We start from the raw sequence: 13,855 nt of genomic DNA, 5'->3' as shown, positions 1-13,855 counted from the left end.
CCACCAGGTATCAGTGAGCTTGAAAAATTGAGCTTTAGCCCATTTCACCACCATCTATCCTGAAGAGGATAGCCCACCACAGGCATCTGTCTGGAGGAGGTGAATCCTCACTAGCTTGGAGATATGATTCAGAGAATGCAGATGAGCAAAACAGTTGAGATACCACTAGGAATGGCAGATTTTCAGGGGCAGTGGGTCAGTTTAATAGCCCATTCTTCAGGATTCCTAGGATATGTGAGATTTTACCATAACAAAATCCTGGCGATGGTGGTCAATGGTTGGTCAGTCAATGGATGATTTATTGGGTGGAAAATCGTGTCTTAAACAAGACACAGGCTATGCACGAGAAAGTTTCTTCCTGCCCATACCTTGTGTAGACAAGTGGGGCCACTGAAAAACTCTGTGCTCTTGACACTGAGCTCAAGCTGTTGATAATTTTCTAGCTATCACCAAGGATAGGATTCAGATATGTAATCCTGTAATTACTGCAAATATAGTACACGTTTCCTTCAAAAATCCAAGATAACCATCATCCTGTCATACTTGAAGAGGTGCAAAACTGGTCTTTGAAAATGTTAGGTGTGCCAACCAATCAGGACTTGAAGACTGTGCACCTGTTAAAACACACTGGTGAGGATGTAAGTGGGTGGGGCAAGGCAGGGGAGAGCTGGCTTAGCCACCTTTAGAGGCCTCCAAAGGGGCAGGGCCAAGAGGAGGATGCTTGTGCTTTGTGCAGTTTCCTTGAGCTGTCTTTGCCTTTGTGGAGTCCCTTGGTCACCCAAACAAGCCCAGACCACTCCCATCTTCTGTACTTAAGAGAATGCTAGACTCATCCTTGAAATGTTTGACATGTAACACAAAACTGTTAGAGCGTGCTGAGTGGCTTGTGAATCTGTCCGTAGCCCACTGGACTCAAATACTTCAGTGTGATTTATTTCACACGGCAGGATCAGATATACCCAAGCTCTTTGAGTAGCTGTCACCCACATCTTTAAATGTAAGCCTGTCCCCCAGCCTGTGTCTCAAAGGGAGAAAACAACAATAAAGTGGAACTGGATGAAATTACTAGCCCTTTATAGATCCCAAACTTGGACGAGACTTTGATGTTCATAAACTTGATGCAGATGGCTCTGTGTTGACTTTCCCACTAGAAGGCCAAATTCAAAGAATGCAAATTTTGTATTCATATGCAGAACTAATGCTCCCTGCGGCAAGAACTGAAAACCAACTCACATTAAAATTCCTTCTAACACCTAACGGGATAGCTCTAACATTGCCCGTGCTGAAAATACCCATAGAAAGAATGAATCCATCTCACAATGGCCCCCTTTGAGTCTTCATCAGATATCTGAAGAATATGCTAACGAAGACTGCCATCTCTCCTGATGAGGAAGCCTTATGTACTTTGCTAGTGGAGAAAGAACCCAACCAGAGGGAAAGTAGAATTTTTTTCTCTTATGTGCTCTTTGGCCTGTCTCTTTATCCCTCAATTTCCTGGGGAGACTCCTAAACAGAAACTAGCAGCTTGTTCATGTTGAGGCATTTGCCTCTGAGAGGAGAGCTGACTGTCGGAGCTGAGAGCAGAGGCCTGGTGTGTGGGCACCAGATAACTGATCTGAAGTCTTTGCTTTTGTTTTAGGAGAAAATTAGGAGTTAATGTGGTATAAGGTCTTTGGACTTTTATGTTTATATTCTACTTACTCAGAAATTGTCTTACATCTTTCAAGAAAAATAACTGTTCTGCTCTGAAAAGATAAGCTTTATGGGAAAAAAGGTAAAGAGAGGATTTTCAAAGTTTCCTTAAAATTGGAACCACAGTGTGAGCGTAACTGGAATAGCAGAAAGTATAACTGCTGAGGGTCTGAGCCACAGTGCCAACTTGGAAGAGAAGAAAACTAAACCTGTCAAGAAAAAATAGAATTACAAGGTGCTGAGAAGTTGAGAGAAAATGAGAGGTGATTTAATGGACGTGATTTCTCTTAAGGATGTAGAAATTGGTGTAAAATTACTCGTGGCTACAGTGGTGTAATTCTATGTATACACCACAAATTATTGCAATGTTCTCTCTGAGTAAATGGTAATGTCAATTCGTTTTTATTTCAACAGTGTTATTTTTTAAAGTTACTTCTTCAAAAATGTATTAAAAACCCCAGTGGGGATGAAGAGTGTTTTAAAGGAGGAGCAAAGGTAGCCAGGCTGGGGTTGGGGGATGGGAGGGATGAGGATCATTCGGACAAACAGAAAAATGAGCTCAAGGCCACACTGACATGGCATTGTGGGGAGATTTAATGTTAAAACGGGCAGACACCTGAGAAGGGACACCTGCAAACATGGGGCAGCGTGCTGCTGTGTGACATGCTGGGAGGGTCTCTGAGCAGCCAGCGTAGGTGTCTTGTCACCTGTGCCAAGGGCCTTGGCCTGGTGTTGACGTGTGCTAAGCATCTTTACACGCCAGGCTTCCCTTCTGCTTTCTCTGTCACCTCAGATATTTGTCCCAACCGCTGGGCAGTCTCCACTGGCTTCTACAAGCGTGTTTGCATTCCCAGGTCCCCGTTCCTTTTAACCCCCTCAGCCATTATTCTGGGAACATTAGTTCACAGCTCATGCTCATTTTCCTGTATCTTGTCCATTTCACAGCTCACTGTAGCTCGGTCTCTGTCCCAGCAGCCCACTGGAATGGTTTTAGCAGACATTAGTGACCCTGATTCTCAAGTCCTGGCTGGCCATGCTCAGTGCTTTTCTTACCTGCCCGTTTGTACCACGTTCCAAATGTCTCCCCACCCCATGGACTTACATGAATTATTTTAGCCCATTCCCTTCTCTAAGCCCTACGTGAGGGGGATGGTGAAAGCAAGGGCAAGGGACAAGGCCAGGCATGATGGTGCACGCCTTTAACCCCAGAACCCGGGAGGCTGAAGTCAAGGCCAGCTTGGCCTACAGAGTGAGACCCTAGCTCAAAAAAGGGGGGGGACAGTGCTGTTGAAGCAACAATAAGAAACTGCTCTGGGCATCCTGGTCCATGGTCACCAGAACTTCCTGTGTCGAGTGGAACAGAATGAAGTTACACAGGGAGGTAGACTACAACACAAAGTCTCCAGGGTGCACCAAAGTTAAGGTAGAGTGATTCTTTTTTTCCAGTAGTGTATGTATGCATGATGGATGATAGATGTGAGTTGGTCAGACCTGCCTGTAGAAAGGGTATTGTGTGCTTACAGTATGGAAGATAGGTTTTGGGGAGAGAGAAAGACCAGGGATACATGGTCATTTCCATCTTCTTTGGCATGGTTACTAACAGCCATGAAACCCACCAGAGTAAGCCCATCACCCTTGCCAGTCTTTTCTGTCTCATATAAAGTATTTTCTGTCTCATATAAAATGCATGAAACATAAACACAGTTCATTTTTATGTAACCATTAAAGATTTTCCGCTTGCCAGAGGCCCTACCACTGAGCACATATCCACACGATGAACAATAGCATTGTGCAGAGGGTGGTAGATGTTTTTGCCAATGTTTAAAATACAGTTTGCATTTTCCATATTCAACCCCAAATGCACACAAAGTATGCAGTCTACCCACTGGCTCTCCAGGGTGAGGGGTCTGGACCTGCATTAAACAAAGATAGAATAAACTCTCATACTCACTGAGAAAGACTGGCAGTCGGAGACGTTCAACTCCTGCAGGTTTTTACAGTGGCCTAAATCAAACAAGGAAGGCATCACTGAACAGCACATTGCAAACATTTAGTTTTTCCATCCTACATTCAATGCAACGTTTTCATTAAAAAGTAAAGGGAAACTTTGGCAAGAAATGTGTCCTAAGTATGTGGGTTTCTCTGCTCAGGCAAATGATGTCTTTGGCTTAACAACCCATACATACACATGTTTGTTATTGTTTGCAGAGTACAGGAAGAGATGGAAAGAAAAACCTTTTCAATTAAAAAAAAACTCTATCCTTGGGGGTTTTAGTTTGAAGTTACTAGAAACAAAAATAATTTGTTTTGCTTGGTTCGTTTAGGATTTAGGCCTTTTTTGGTACATGGCTTAATCACTGTCCATATGTGTTTATGTATGTGTATGTGGATGCACATACACATGTACACACAGGACATGTCGGTAGCCAGTGTTTCCTCATGTTATTGTTCAGGCTTCCCACTGAACTTGGAGATTGCTGATTCAGCAAGCCTAGGTATCCAGGGAGCCCCAGGGATCCTCCTGCCTCTGCCTCTCCTAAACTGGAATTACAGACACCTGCCCCCATGTCCAGCTTTTATGAGGGCGTTGGGGACGAAGCTTGGGTCTTTATGCCTGTGTGGTAAGCACCCTACTGACTTTCTAGCCAAGCCATCTTCCAGGACCTATTGTTTACTTTTAGTTTAAAAATATTTTATTATATCCGTTTTTACACATACACAAGGGCTGATTGGACTACTCCATGAGTACCTATATCTCTGCCATCTAGATTATAATCTGTATTTACACTGGCTTTATCACATGCCCATTCATTCATCTCCACATTGGTCCTACATTGTGCCTTATTTTTTGATGCATTTCAAAGCATGTTGGAGAAACATTATCCCTCTGATAGTTCACATGCATAACAAGTGAAATAAACTATTTGTTAGGACTTCTTATTTTTATTTATTTATTTATTTATTTATAGACAAGGTTACTCTGTATAGCCCTGGCTGTCCTGGAACTCACTCTATAGACCAAGAAAACCTTGAACTCAGAAATCCACCTGGCTCTGACTCCCATGTGCTGGGAATTTTAAAAGCTTGTGCCACCACCACCCAGGTGTTGTGACTTTTCAAGTAAGATTTACATACAAATTGCAATAAGTTATAGAAAAGCAGAGGTTGAGAAAGGCCATATGCCTTCATAGCTCTTGGAATACAGACCATTGCAAGCCTCAGGGAAGATAAAACATGCAAAGACAAGAAGCTAGAGAATGCACTCGGCACCTGGAGAGATGCTTTGGCTTTGGACCAGGCAGGGGGGGGGAGGGGAAGAGTCATTCCTGTGCTAAGTGACATATGCAAATAAGAAGTGCTTCTGGACTGTTTTTAGAAAAGGGAAAACAGTTCCGGAAACGTGCAGATCTGGGCTGGGACTGAGCTCAGGTTCCCACCCGAGTGGATCACATAGCAAGCCGGGTGGCACACACCTGCAGCCCAGCACTCTGGAGGTGGAAGGAGGGAAGAGGAGGAGGAGGAGAAGTTCAAGGTCATCCTTGGCTACAATAGTAACTCTGCCTCTAAAGGAAAAAAAAATGCAGATCTTCCGGATTCACCAGTAGAGTCCTCAAAGAATATTAGTTTATGTGTGGGGATAGAATAGCTACATGAGAGTTACAGATATATTGTTAAAAACTATTTGTCATGGAAACACAGTAACAATAAAATGGCAAAAATCCCTGACCAGATTCTGGGGAATTTGATTTCTAGTTAAGGAAACTGGACAAAACAGGTCCCAAAAGAAAGAAACCACTTGTTTAGACAGAGGCTGATGAACACTGTGGAGAACTATAAAATAAGACAGGCAAATTGAAGTACTTGGCACGGGGGTCACAGGGAAGCCCTGGCTGTCATGGTGACACTGGTGTCAGACCTATAAGGGGTGCCTGGGACCATGCCATTTACTCTAAGCATTTCTAGGTCCACATTGAATGTGAGTGGTTGAATGAAAAGGAGGCTGTAAGAGAAGGAGAGAGAGAGAAGAGAAGAGAAGAGAGGAGAGGAGAGGAGAGGGGAGGGGAGGGGAGGGGAGGGGAGGGGAGGGGAGGGGAGGGGAGGGGAGAGGAGAGGAGAGGAGAGGAGAGGAGAGGAGAGAACAGTCAGAGGCATCTCGAGCCCAGACTGAACATGGTCAGCAGAATCAACCAGGCCATGAGAAGTTGCTGACTGGGGTGAGGGTGGGGTCAGAAGTCACACAGGGACAAGAGAGGCCCAGGAACTGAGAAGACAGAGAGAGCCAAGACAGTCCACAGACAAAATGGCTGAGGTTCTATATGAAAGAGAGCTCTAGGACCGGAGCCTGCGATGAGACAGCTGACAGCAGCCAGGACTCTGTAGCAGGCACCTGCAATGCTGAGAGCACCCAGCGGCCGGTGGCCAGCATCTGCTCTGATATGTCAGTAATGTGGTGATTAATAACCTATTATTAATATGTTAATAATCTCAGTTAGTCTTTTGCCCAGGGTTTCTCTGGGACCTGACAGTGGTGACTAGGAGGGACTGAAAGGAACACATGTGCCCAGGAAGGTCACGTCTCCATGGCTGTGCGTCTCAGGGCGGCAGGAGAATGTCTTTAAATGCTTAAATCCACAGGATGAGGACCAGGTTGGAGTGTGCGCCAGGCTGAGTGCTAACGTTGAGAACTTCCCATGGGCGGGACACTGAGCCCCTTTCATCTGCCCAGGGACCAGGAGACGTCATAACTCCATTTTACATATACTGAAGATGAGGGTGGCTACAGTCTAGCAGGACAGAGAGTTGTGACTCAAATTTAAGGCCCAAACCTATGTACACTAACTAAACCAGGCAAATAAAAGATAAAGAACCCTTACAGCACTTTGTTTGCCCACTTAAACTAGCAGGCTCAGAAAAATATAAATCTGCTGGTTCAAGATAGCCCTTCACTCTTTGCCTTCTTTCTGTCCACCTAGGAGCTCTGTACACCCCGGCTGGGCCTTACTCTCCCCAACCTGTGTTTGCTAAGGCTACCCAAACTTGGATTTCAAAGGAAGACTGTCTTGTTCCATCTGCCTGGGGCCCACTGGACGTCAGAATGCACGTGGTGGCCATCCTGCTTCTGTTCTGCCTTTGCAGAGCTGCTGAGCCTCGCAAGTCCAGCCCTGGTGCTTTGAGAAGTCACGGCAATCCCAGCCGCAGCCACGGCCGGGCAGGTGGGGGCAGGAGAGGCTCCAGCCCGGTCAAACGCTACGCACCAGGCCTTCCTTGTGATGTGTACACGTATCTCCACGAGAAATACCTAGACTGCCAAGAAAGGAAACTAGTCTATGTGTTACCTGATTGGCCGCAAGATTTACTGCACATGCTGCTAGCGAGAAACAAAATCCGAGTGTTGAAGAACAACATGTTTGCTAAGTTTAAAAGGCTGAAGAGCCTGGACCTGCAACAGAACGAGATCTCTAAAATTGAGAGCGAGGCGTTCTCTGGTTTAAATAAACTTACCACCCTCTTGCTGCAGCACAACCAGATCAAGGTGCTGACGGAGGAGGCGTTCATTTACACACCACTCCTGAGCTACCTGCGTCTCTATGACAACCCCTGGCACTGCACCTGTGAGCTAGAGACGCTCATTTCCATGCTGCAGATTCCACGGAACCGGAATTTGGGGAACTACGCCAAGTGTGGAAGCCCACCAGCACTGAGAAATAAAAAGTTGCTGCAGTTAAAGCCCCAAGAGCTGTGTGACGAAGAGGAGAAGGAACAACTGGACCCCAAACCTCAAGTGTCGGGGATACCCGCAGTCATCGGGCCGGAAGCAGACTCTACTCTGTGCTACAACTACGTGTTTCCCATACAAACGCTGGACTGCAAGAGGAAAGGTGAGCGCATCTCTCCCTTTTTTGTTTCTGCAGGCTGTTAAGAAAGGCCTCTCCCTCCCTACATCCCACAGGAAGCTGTCTCCAGCAGCGATGGAGTGTACCAAGTTCAATTCAAGGCAGCTGGTAACTAGGGAGCAGCAGCAGAAGACATTCATAGCTAAGTTGGTAAAGCGCCTGGCAGCAAGTGCCAACCCCAGACCCACATAACTGGGCAGGGTGGCACGCATCTGTCATCCCAGAACTTGAGAAAGATAGACAAGAGGTTCTGAAGTTCAGGAACATCCTTGACTCCACAGTGAGTTGAAAGATAGCCTGGGCTACGTGTACACTGCTACAGAACACATGCTCCTAAAAATAATTCACGTCCCCCCAACAAAACAAAGCATAAGCAAATGAAAACAAGTTCAAGACCATCGCCCTCAGTTACCTAGGGGCCGGAGGCCAGCCTGGGCTCTTGACACCCTGTTTCTGTGCGGGGGAGCTGGGTAAGAGCATGTACTGCTTTTCAGAGGGCCAACATTCAGTTGCCAGTCCTCAGATCAGGTGGTTCACAACCCCTACAACTCTGACTCCAGAGGAATCCAATACCTCTGGTTTCCATGGGTGCCCACCCACATGTGTCATATACACACATCATTAAGAAGTCAATAAATATTTACATGAAGAGAAAACAGCACGGGTTGGGGGTAAGGGCAGTCATGGGAGCTGGTTCATTTGCTCAGGGAAAGCTATGGCAGTAAGGAATAACTTTAGTCTTGAATCTAATTTATATTGGATACACAGCAGATACCCTCCATATAATCTGACTTACACCAGTTATGTGAGGCACATACATCTTCATGTATGTAGGGAGACATCCTCCAGGGCAAAATATGTGCAGCTCAGACCCAGCCCTGAGCCAGAGGCCCAGCAGTGTGCTGCTGCTGATGTATATATATTCCACTCACCCAGTCTTATGGTTTTCATGATCTGGCGGAACTCCACATCTTAGATTGTCCCAAGCTATCCATAGGGAACAAAAATTAAGTAAATCGATAGTAGACTTTCCATCCCACACAGTCCTGCACAGTATTGTGCAAGATCTGCCTGTTAAGTGATGAAGTAAGAATGAACGGGAGATTTTAGAAATGCCAACGATGTTAGCAAAGACTGGCATTGTTGAAGAGTAATCCAAGAACTGATATCTTTATAATAACAAGCCCTATGACAATGTCAATGTGTTTTATTTGGGGCATGCTTTAAAAGTTTATCTGTAATATTAACTTACAGCCAGGAGTCTTTGGAGTAGTCAGTTTGAGCATGCTAAAAAGATTTCCATTCATCTTAGGTGATGATGTTGTTTGTTTGTGTCTTTTGTTTGTTTGAGGGCCAAAGATCAGGATTGCTGAAGGGATCCTAGCAGATCCTCTCAAGATGGCTAAAAGCCGAAAATTGTTAATGTGAGAGATTAGACAGCTAGATCCAAGAGTAAATGTGTTTGCTTTTGGCCAAGCTCGCCACTTTCTCCTTGATTCTGAAGTGGCGTGTGGTCAGCTCAGTCTGAGACAAGTAGCAGGGAGAGGTGTGCCCAACAGGAGTCTCAGAGGAGCAGTGATGATACCAGGACTGGCCAGGCTAGGTTCTCACTAACTAAAAGTCTACCCAGTGCCAGGTACCCTCCCAAGTACACACGCTGTCAATTCTCAGGCAGGCCTGTCCCCATTTAAGCATACAGGGGAAAGCAGCAGCTCGGGAAATCCTGTCAGTCAAACAAGGTCTCCCCGTTAAACAAAAGACCAAAAATAGGAACCTGGATTACCCAAGCCAGCACTTGCAATCTTCCAGAATTAATCTGAACATATGTAGACAAGCTATTACCACACAAGAAGGCATTGGAGAATTCTAGAAAGCACTGGAGAATTCTAGAAGACTCAGCAGGTAGTTTTGCCACAGCAAGGTAGGGCAGAATGTCCTTGATATCTTTATAATGAGTCCTTAGGAGGCATGCTACAACGGATGTTTTCTAGGCTTTCTTTTGGTTGCTTAGACGACAAACTGAACCACGGGCTAAAATACTTCCTGTTACTGAGGTTCCGTCCTCGAGCTCAGTTGAATCTGCACTGACTACACTGGGTATCAAAGAGTAAAGCACACAGGACTGAGCTCACAGGTTATCTGAGAATACTATCCACATAAAAATGTGTAAGACTTCATAGCAAGGCTGCAAACACTGCTCTAAGAGGGAAGAACATTCTAGAGGTAGAGGCAGGTAGAGATCTGTGATTCTGAGGCTATCCTGGACTACACAGTGAGTTCCAGGACAGCCAGGGCTATGTAGAGAGACCCTATAAAGAGTCTCTCAGCATTTTGGATTTCTCCAAAATCGGGGTTGGGGTGGGGTGAGAGTTAAAAAACAGAGCATCCCTTTCTGCCTGCTGCTTGGTCCTGCTTGCTGCTTAGTCCTGCTTGCTGCTTAGTCCTGCTTGCTGCTTAGTCCTGCCTGCTGCTTAGTCCTGCTTAGTGCTTAGCCCTGCTTGCTGCTTAGTCCTGCTTGCTGCTTAGTCCTGCTTGCTGTTTAGTCCTGCCTGCTGCTTAGTCCTGCTTAGTGCTTAGTCCTGCTTGCTGCTTAGTCCTGCTTGCTGCTTAGTCCTGCTTGCTGCTTAGTCCTGCTTAGTGCTTAGTCCTGCTTGCTGCTTAGTCCTGCTTGCTGCTTAGTCCTGCCTGCTGCTTAGTCCTGCTTGCTGCTTAGTTCTGCTTGCTGCTTAGTCCTGCTTGCTGTTTAGTCCTGCTTGCTGCTTAGTTCTGCCTGCTGCTTAGTCCTGCTTGCTGCTTAGTCCTGCTTGCTGCTTAGTCCTGCTTGCTGCTTAGTCCTGCTTAGTGCTTAGTCCTGCTTGCTGCTTAGTCCTGCTTGCTGCTTAGTCCTGCTTGCTGCTTAGTCCTGCTTAGTGCTTAGTCCTGCTTGCTGCTTAGTCCTGCTTGCTGCTTAGTCCTGCCTGCTGCTTAGTCCTGCTTGCTGCTTAGTTCTGCTTGCTGCTTAGTCCTGCTTGCTGTTTAGTCCTGCTTGCTGCTTAGTTCTGCCTGCTGCTTAGTCCTGCTTGCTGCGTAGTCTTGCTTGCTGCTTAGTCCTGCTTGGTGCTTAGTCCTGCCTGCTGCTTAGTCCTGCTTAGTGCTTAGTCCTGCTTGTTGCTTAGTCCTGCTTGGTGCTTAGTCCTGCCTGCTGTTTAGTCCTGCTTAGTGCTTAGTCCTGCTTAGTGCTTAGTCCTGCTTAGTGCTTAGTCCTGCTTAGTGCTTAGTCCTGCTTGGTGCTTAGTCCTGCTTGTTGCTTAGTCCTGCTTAGTGCTTAGTCCTGCTTAGTGCTTAGTCCTGCTTAGTGCTTAGCCCTGCTTAGTGCTTAGTCCTGCTTGCTGCTTAGTCCTGCTTGCTGCTTCCTCTTGGGCTCCCAGCTCTACCAGCCCACCACTGAGCACAGTTTTTATTGTCTCTTTTCCTATAATACATTTCTCTTTTTCTCTTGGCAGACATCAGCTACAAAATATTTTACTGCTTTCCCTTTGCAACTTATTGTTGCCTAAATATAATCTTCTAAAAATACCCCTCAAATTAATCCTCTCTGCTGTGGCACTGAAGGGAGCCTGTGTGAGGGAGCTCATCATATATGAATTTGGCATATATAACACCGAGTCATAGGTTAGAGGGCATATATAACACTGAGTCATAGGTTAGAGGGCATATATAACACCAAGTCATAGGTTAGAGGGCATATACAACACTGAGTCAGAGGTTAGTAGAGGGCATATATAGCACCAAGTCATAGGTTAAAGGGCATATATAACAATGAGTCATAGGTTAGAGGGCATATATAACACTGAGTCATAAGTTAGAGGGCATATATAACACTGAGTCATAGGTTAGAGAGCATATAACTCTGAGTCATAGGTTAGAGGGCATATATAACACTAAGTCACATATTAGAGGGCATATATAGCACCGAGTCATAAGTTAAAGGGCATATATAACATCGAGTCATAGGTTAGAGGGCATATATAACACTGAGTCATAGGTTAGAGGGCATATATAACACTGAGTCATAGGTTAGAGGGCATATATAACACTGAGTCATAGGTTAGAGGGCATATATAACACTAAATCATAGGATAAAGGGTATATATAACACTGAGTCATATGTTAAAGGACAACTTGAGTCCCTCTAATTGCTAGTGACTATGTGAAATTCAGGGCCTATATTTTCATTTTTTAAAATGTTTAGTTGATACATAGCAGTAATTCTCTGTGTTTAGGAGATACAGTGTGGTATTCTAATCAATGAATATGATGTTTAGTGCCAGATCAGAAGACCTGATCTATCCCTCACCTTAGGCAGATATTGTTTGTGTTGGAAACGGTCGGCATTCTCTCTCCTAGCTACTTGAGATGTTCAGTTGTTGTCAACCACATTTATACTCCTTATTCTACTCGCACATTAGAGCAATTCCCCCTGCCCATCTTCATCCTTCTATCTGTTGACTACCCTCCTTCCATCCCCAACACTGGGCACCGCCTCTTACAGCCTCCAATTCTGGATTATATAATGAAGGCTCATTAAGACTTTTCATAATTAACAATAAATGTCTCACTGCGGTTTATATAAGTCCATTAATACTGTCCATTGTTTACTTTTCATTTTTGTTTTATTATAAATTCCATAATTTAAGTCACATTCCTATAAGGAAAACTCTGCCTATTAAACTCCTTTTTTAGTATGAGCACAGAGCTGCCTTCCTCTGTCCCTTCAAAGCAGTGACTTGAGCAACTTTAACAAATACACAGCAGTTGAGAGTCATGGCTAGAATTCAAATATGACAACCTTAATCTATTCTAATTTCTTTATTTTGTTCCATAAATGGAAACCAATCTCAAATACTAAAATAACAAACAGTCAGTAATGTTTTCCAGCAGGCCCCCGATGGAGTGTATCAATGTTTTTGATGGATGCTTTATACATATGTGTTACACAAAACAGAATTTCAAGAAACCTAAAGCACACCATCAAAGGGGGGGGGGGGAACTAGCATTGACATTAGTGAAGAAAAGCCACTGTCAACCGCGCCCGGCCCTAAATAGTGCTTTCATACGTGACAAAGCTGGCTGTGGAGAAGCTGTCCATGGGAGGTCACATGGGGAGGTCACGTGGGGAGGTCACGTGGGGAGGTCACATAGGCAGTAGCACTTCACAGTTCAAGCCACAGCCCCCTTGCCAGCCTATCTCTTCGTACAAGACTGGGCATGTCCACTACACCAAGCATTTACTCATGCCTCTGTGTGCTCCCCCCCACTATCCCATCCTCCTGGACTCTGTGCAAGAATACCACACAGGGAACGCAAGCAGGGAAATTGTGGTATGGACCCTTCCAATGAGGTCCTTTCCCAGCGGACTTGCAGTGACTCAGATGTGTGCAGGGACTGACTTGTGCCAACTCAACCACACAGACCTCAAAGATCACTATTTTTGCCTTAAACATCTGACAGCAAGAAAAGAAATAATAGCTTTATTCATGGAACCACAGGCACTTTGCCAACACAACTCAGCCTTTCAAAGGGAGTAAGTGTGGGATTGGTTGAAAGGCACATTTATGCCATATTGAGGTGACTGGATTTGCCAAGAACACATGAAAGCATGCGTTCTAAAACCAATTTTAGCTTCGCATTTACCAGAATAATTTACTAATTTGACCTTGAAAGCTAGGAAAAATTATAGAGGAAAATTGGCTCCAGCTCCTTCTGATTTCAATTATAATTAAGAGATTTTAATTTCTGATAAACAAGCTTGTGTGTTTCTCTTTCACTACTACCATGTCTTCAAATTATTTCTGAGGCTGCTGACAACCAAAAGCCTACTAAATGGGAAAATGATGTGAGGACAATTTCTCAATTTCCCCTTCATAGTAAGGTGGGGTTGGTGGAGGAGCAGAGCTCCTAAGAGTTGACAGTAGGTAGAGCATCTCCTGAGGTGTTTGTCAAGAATGCAGCCCACACATGCAAACTCAGAGGTGGAAGCAGGGAGTTGTTCAAGTCCTTCCTCATTCAAGCCACGGCAAGTTCAAAGCCAGATCCTACCTCAAGCCTTCTCCCGCTCCCCCACCTCAAAACATTATGATTCATGGTAAATGTGAGTGTGCTCTGGATACCACATGGCATGCGGTCTAGAAATGAAGACATTGACGACGTGTCATTTTGACGTGAGGAGAAATGCACTTGTCTGTTCTCTGTTGGGGACACACAGCTTGCATCAACTTTGTAACTCATTC

General features: G+C 45.1%; 1 protein-coding gene across 1 annotated transcript in view; it reads right to left on the bottom strand.

The window, feature by feature from the left end:
- Window positions 1-13,855, bottom strand: part of Fbxl13 (F-box and leucine rich repeat protein 13) — a 192,167-nt gene that overhangs the window by 79,797 nt on the left and 98,515 nt on the right. The window contains exon 10 of the mRNA XM_052173092.1: window positions 3,644-3,696. Coding sequence (XP_052029052.1) covers window positions 3,644-3,696 — 53 coding nt within the window. The remainder of the gene's footprint in view (window positions 1-3,643; window positions 3,697-13,855) is intronic.

Source organism: Apodemus sylvaticus, chromosome 2 (genome assembly GCF_947179515.1).
Source record: "Apodemus sylvaticus chromosome 2, mApoSyl1.1, whole genome shotgun sequence".
Taxonomy (NCBI): Eukaryota; Metazoa; Chordata; class Mammalia; order Rodentia; family Muridae; genus Apodemus; species Apodemus sylvaticus.
Note: the sequence above shows the minus strand (reverse complement) of the source record. Positions and strands in the feature narration are given on the sequence as shown.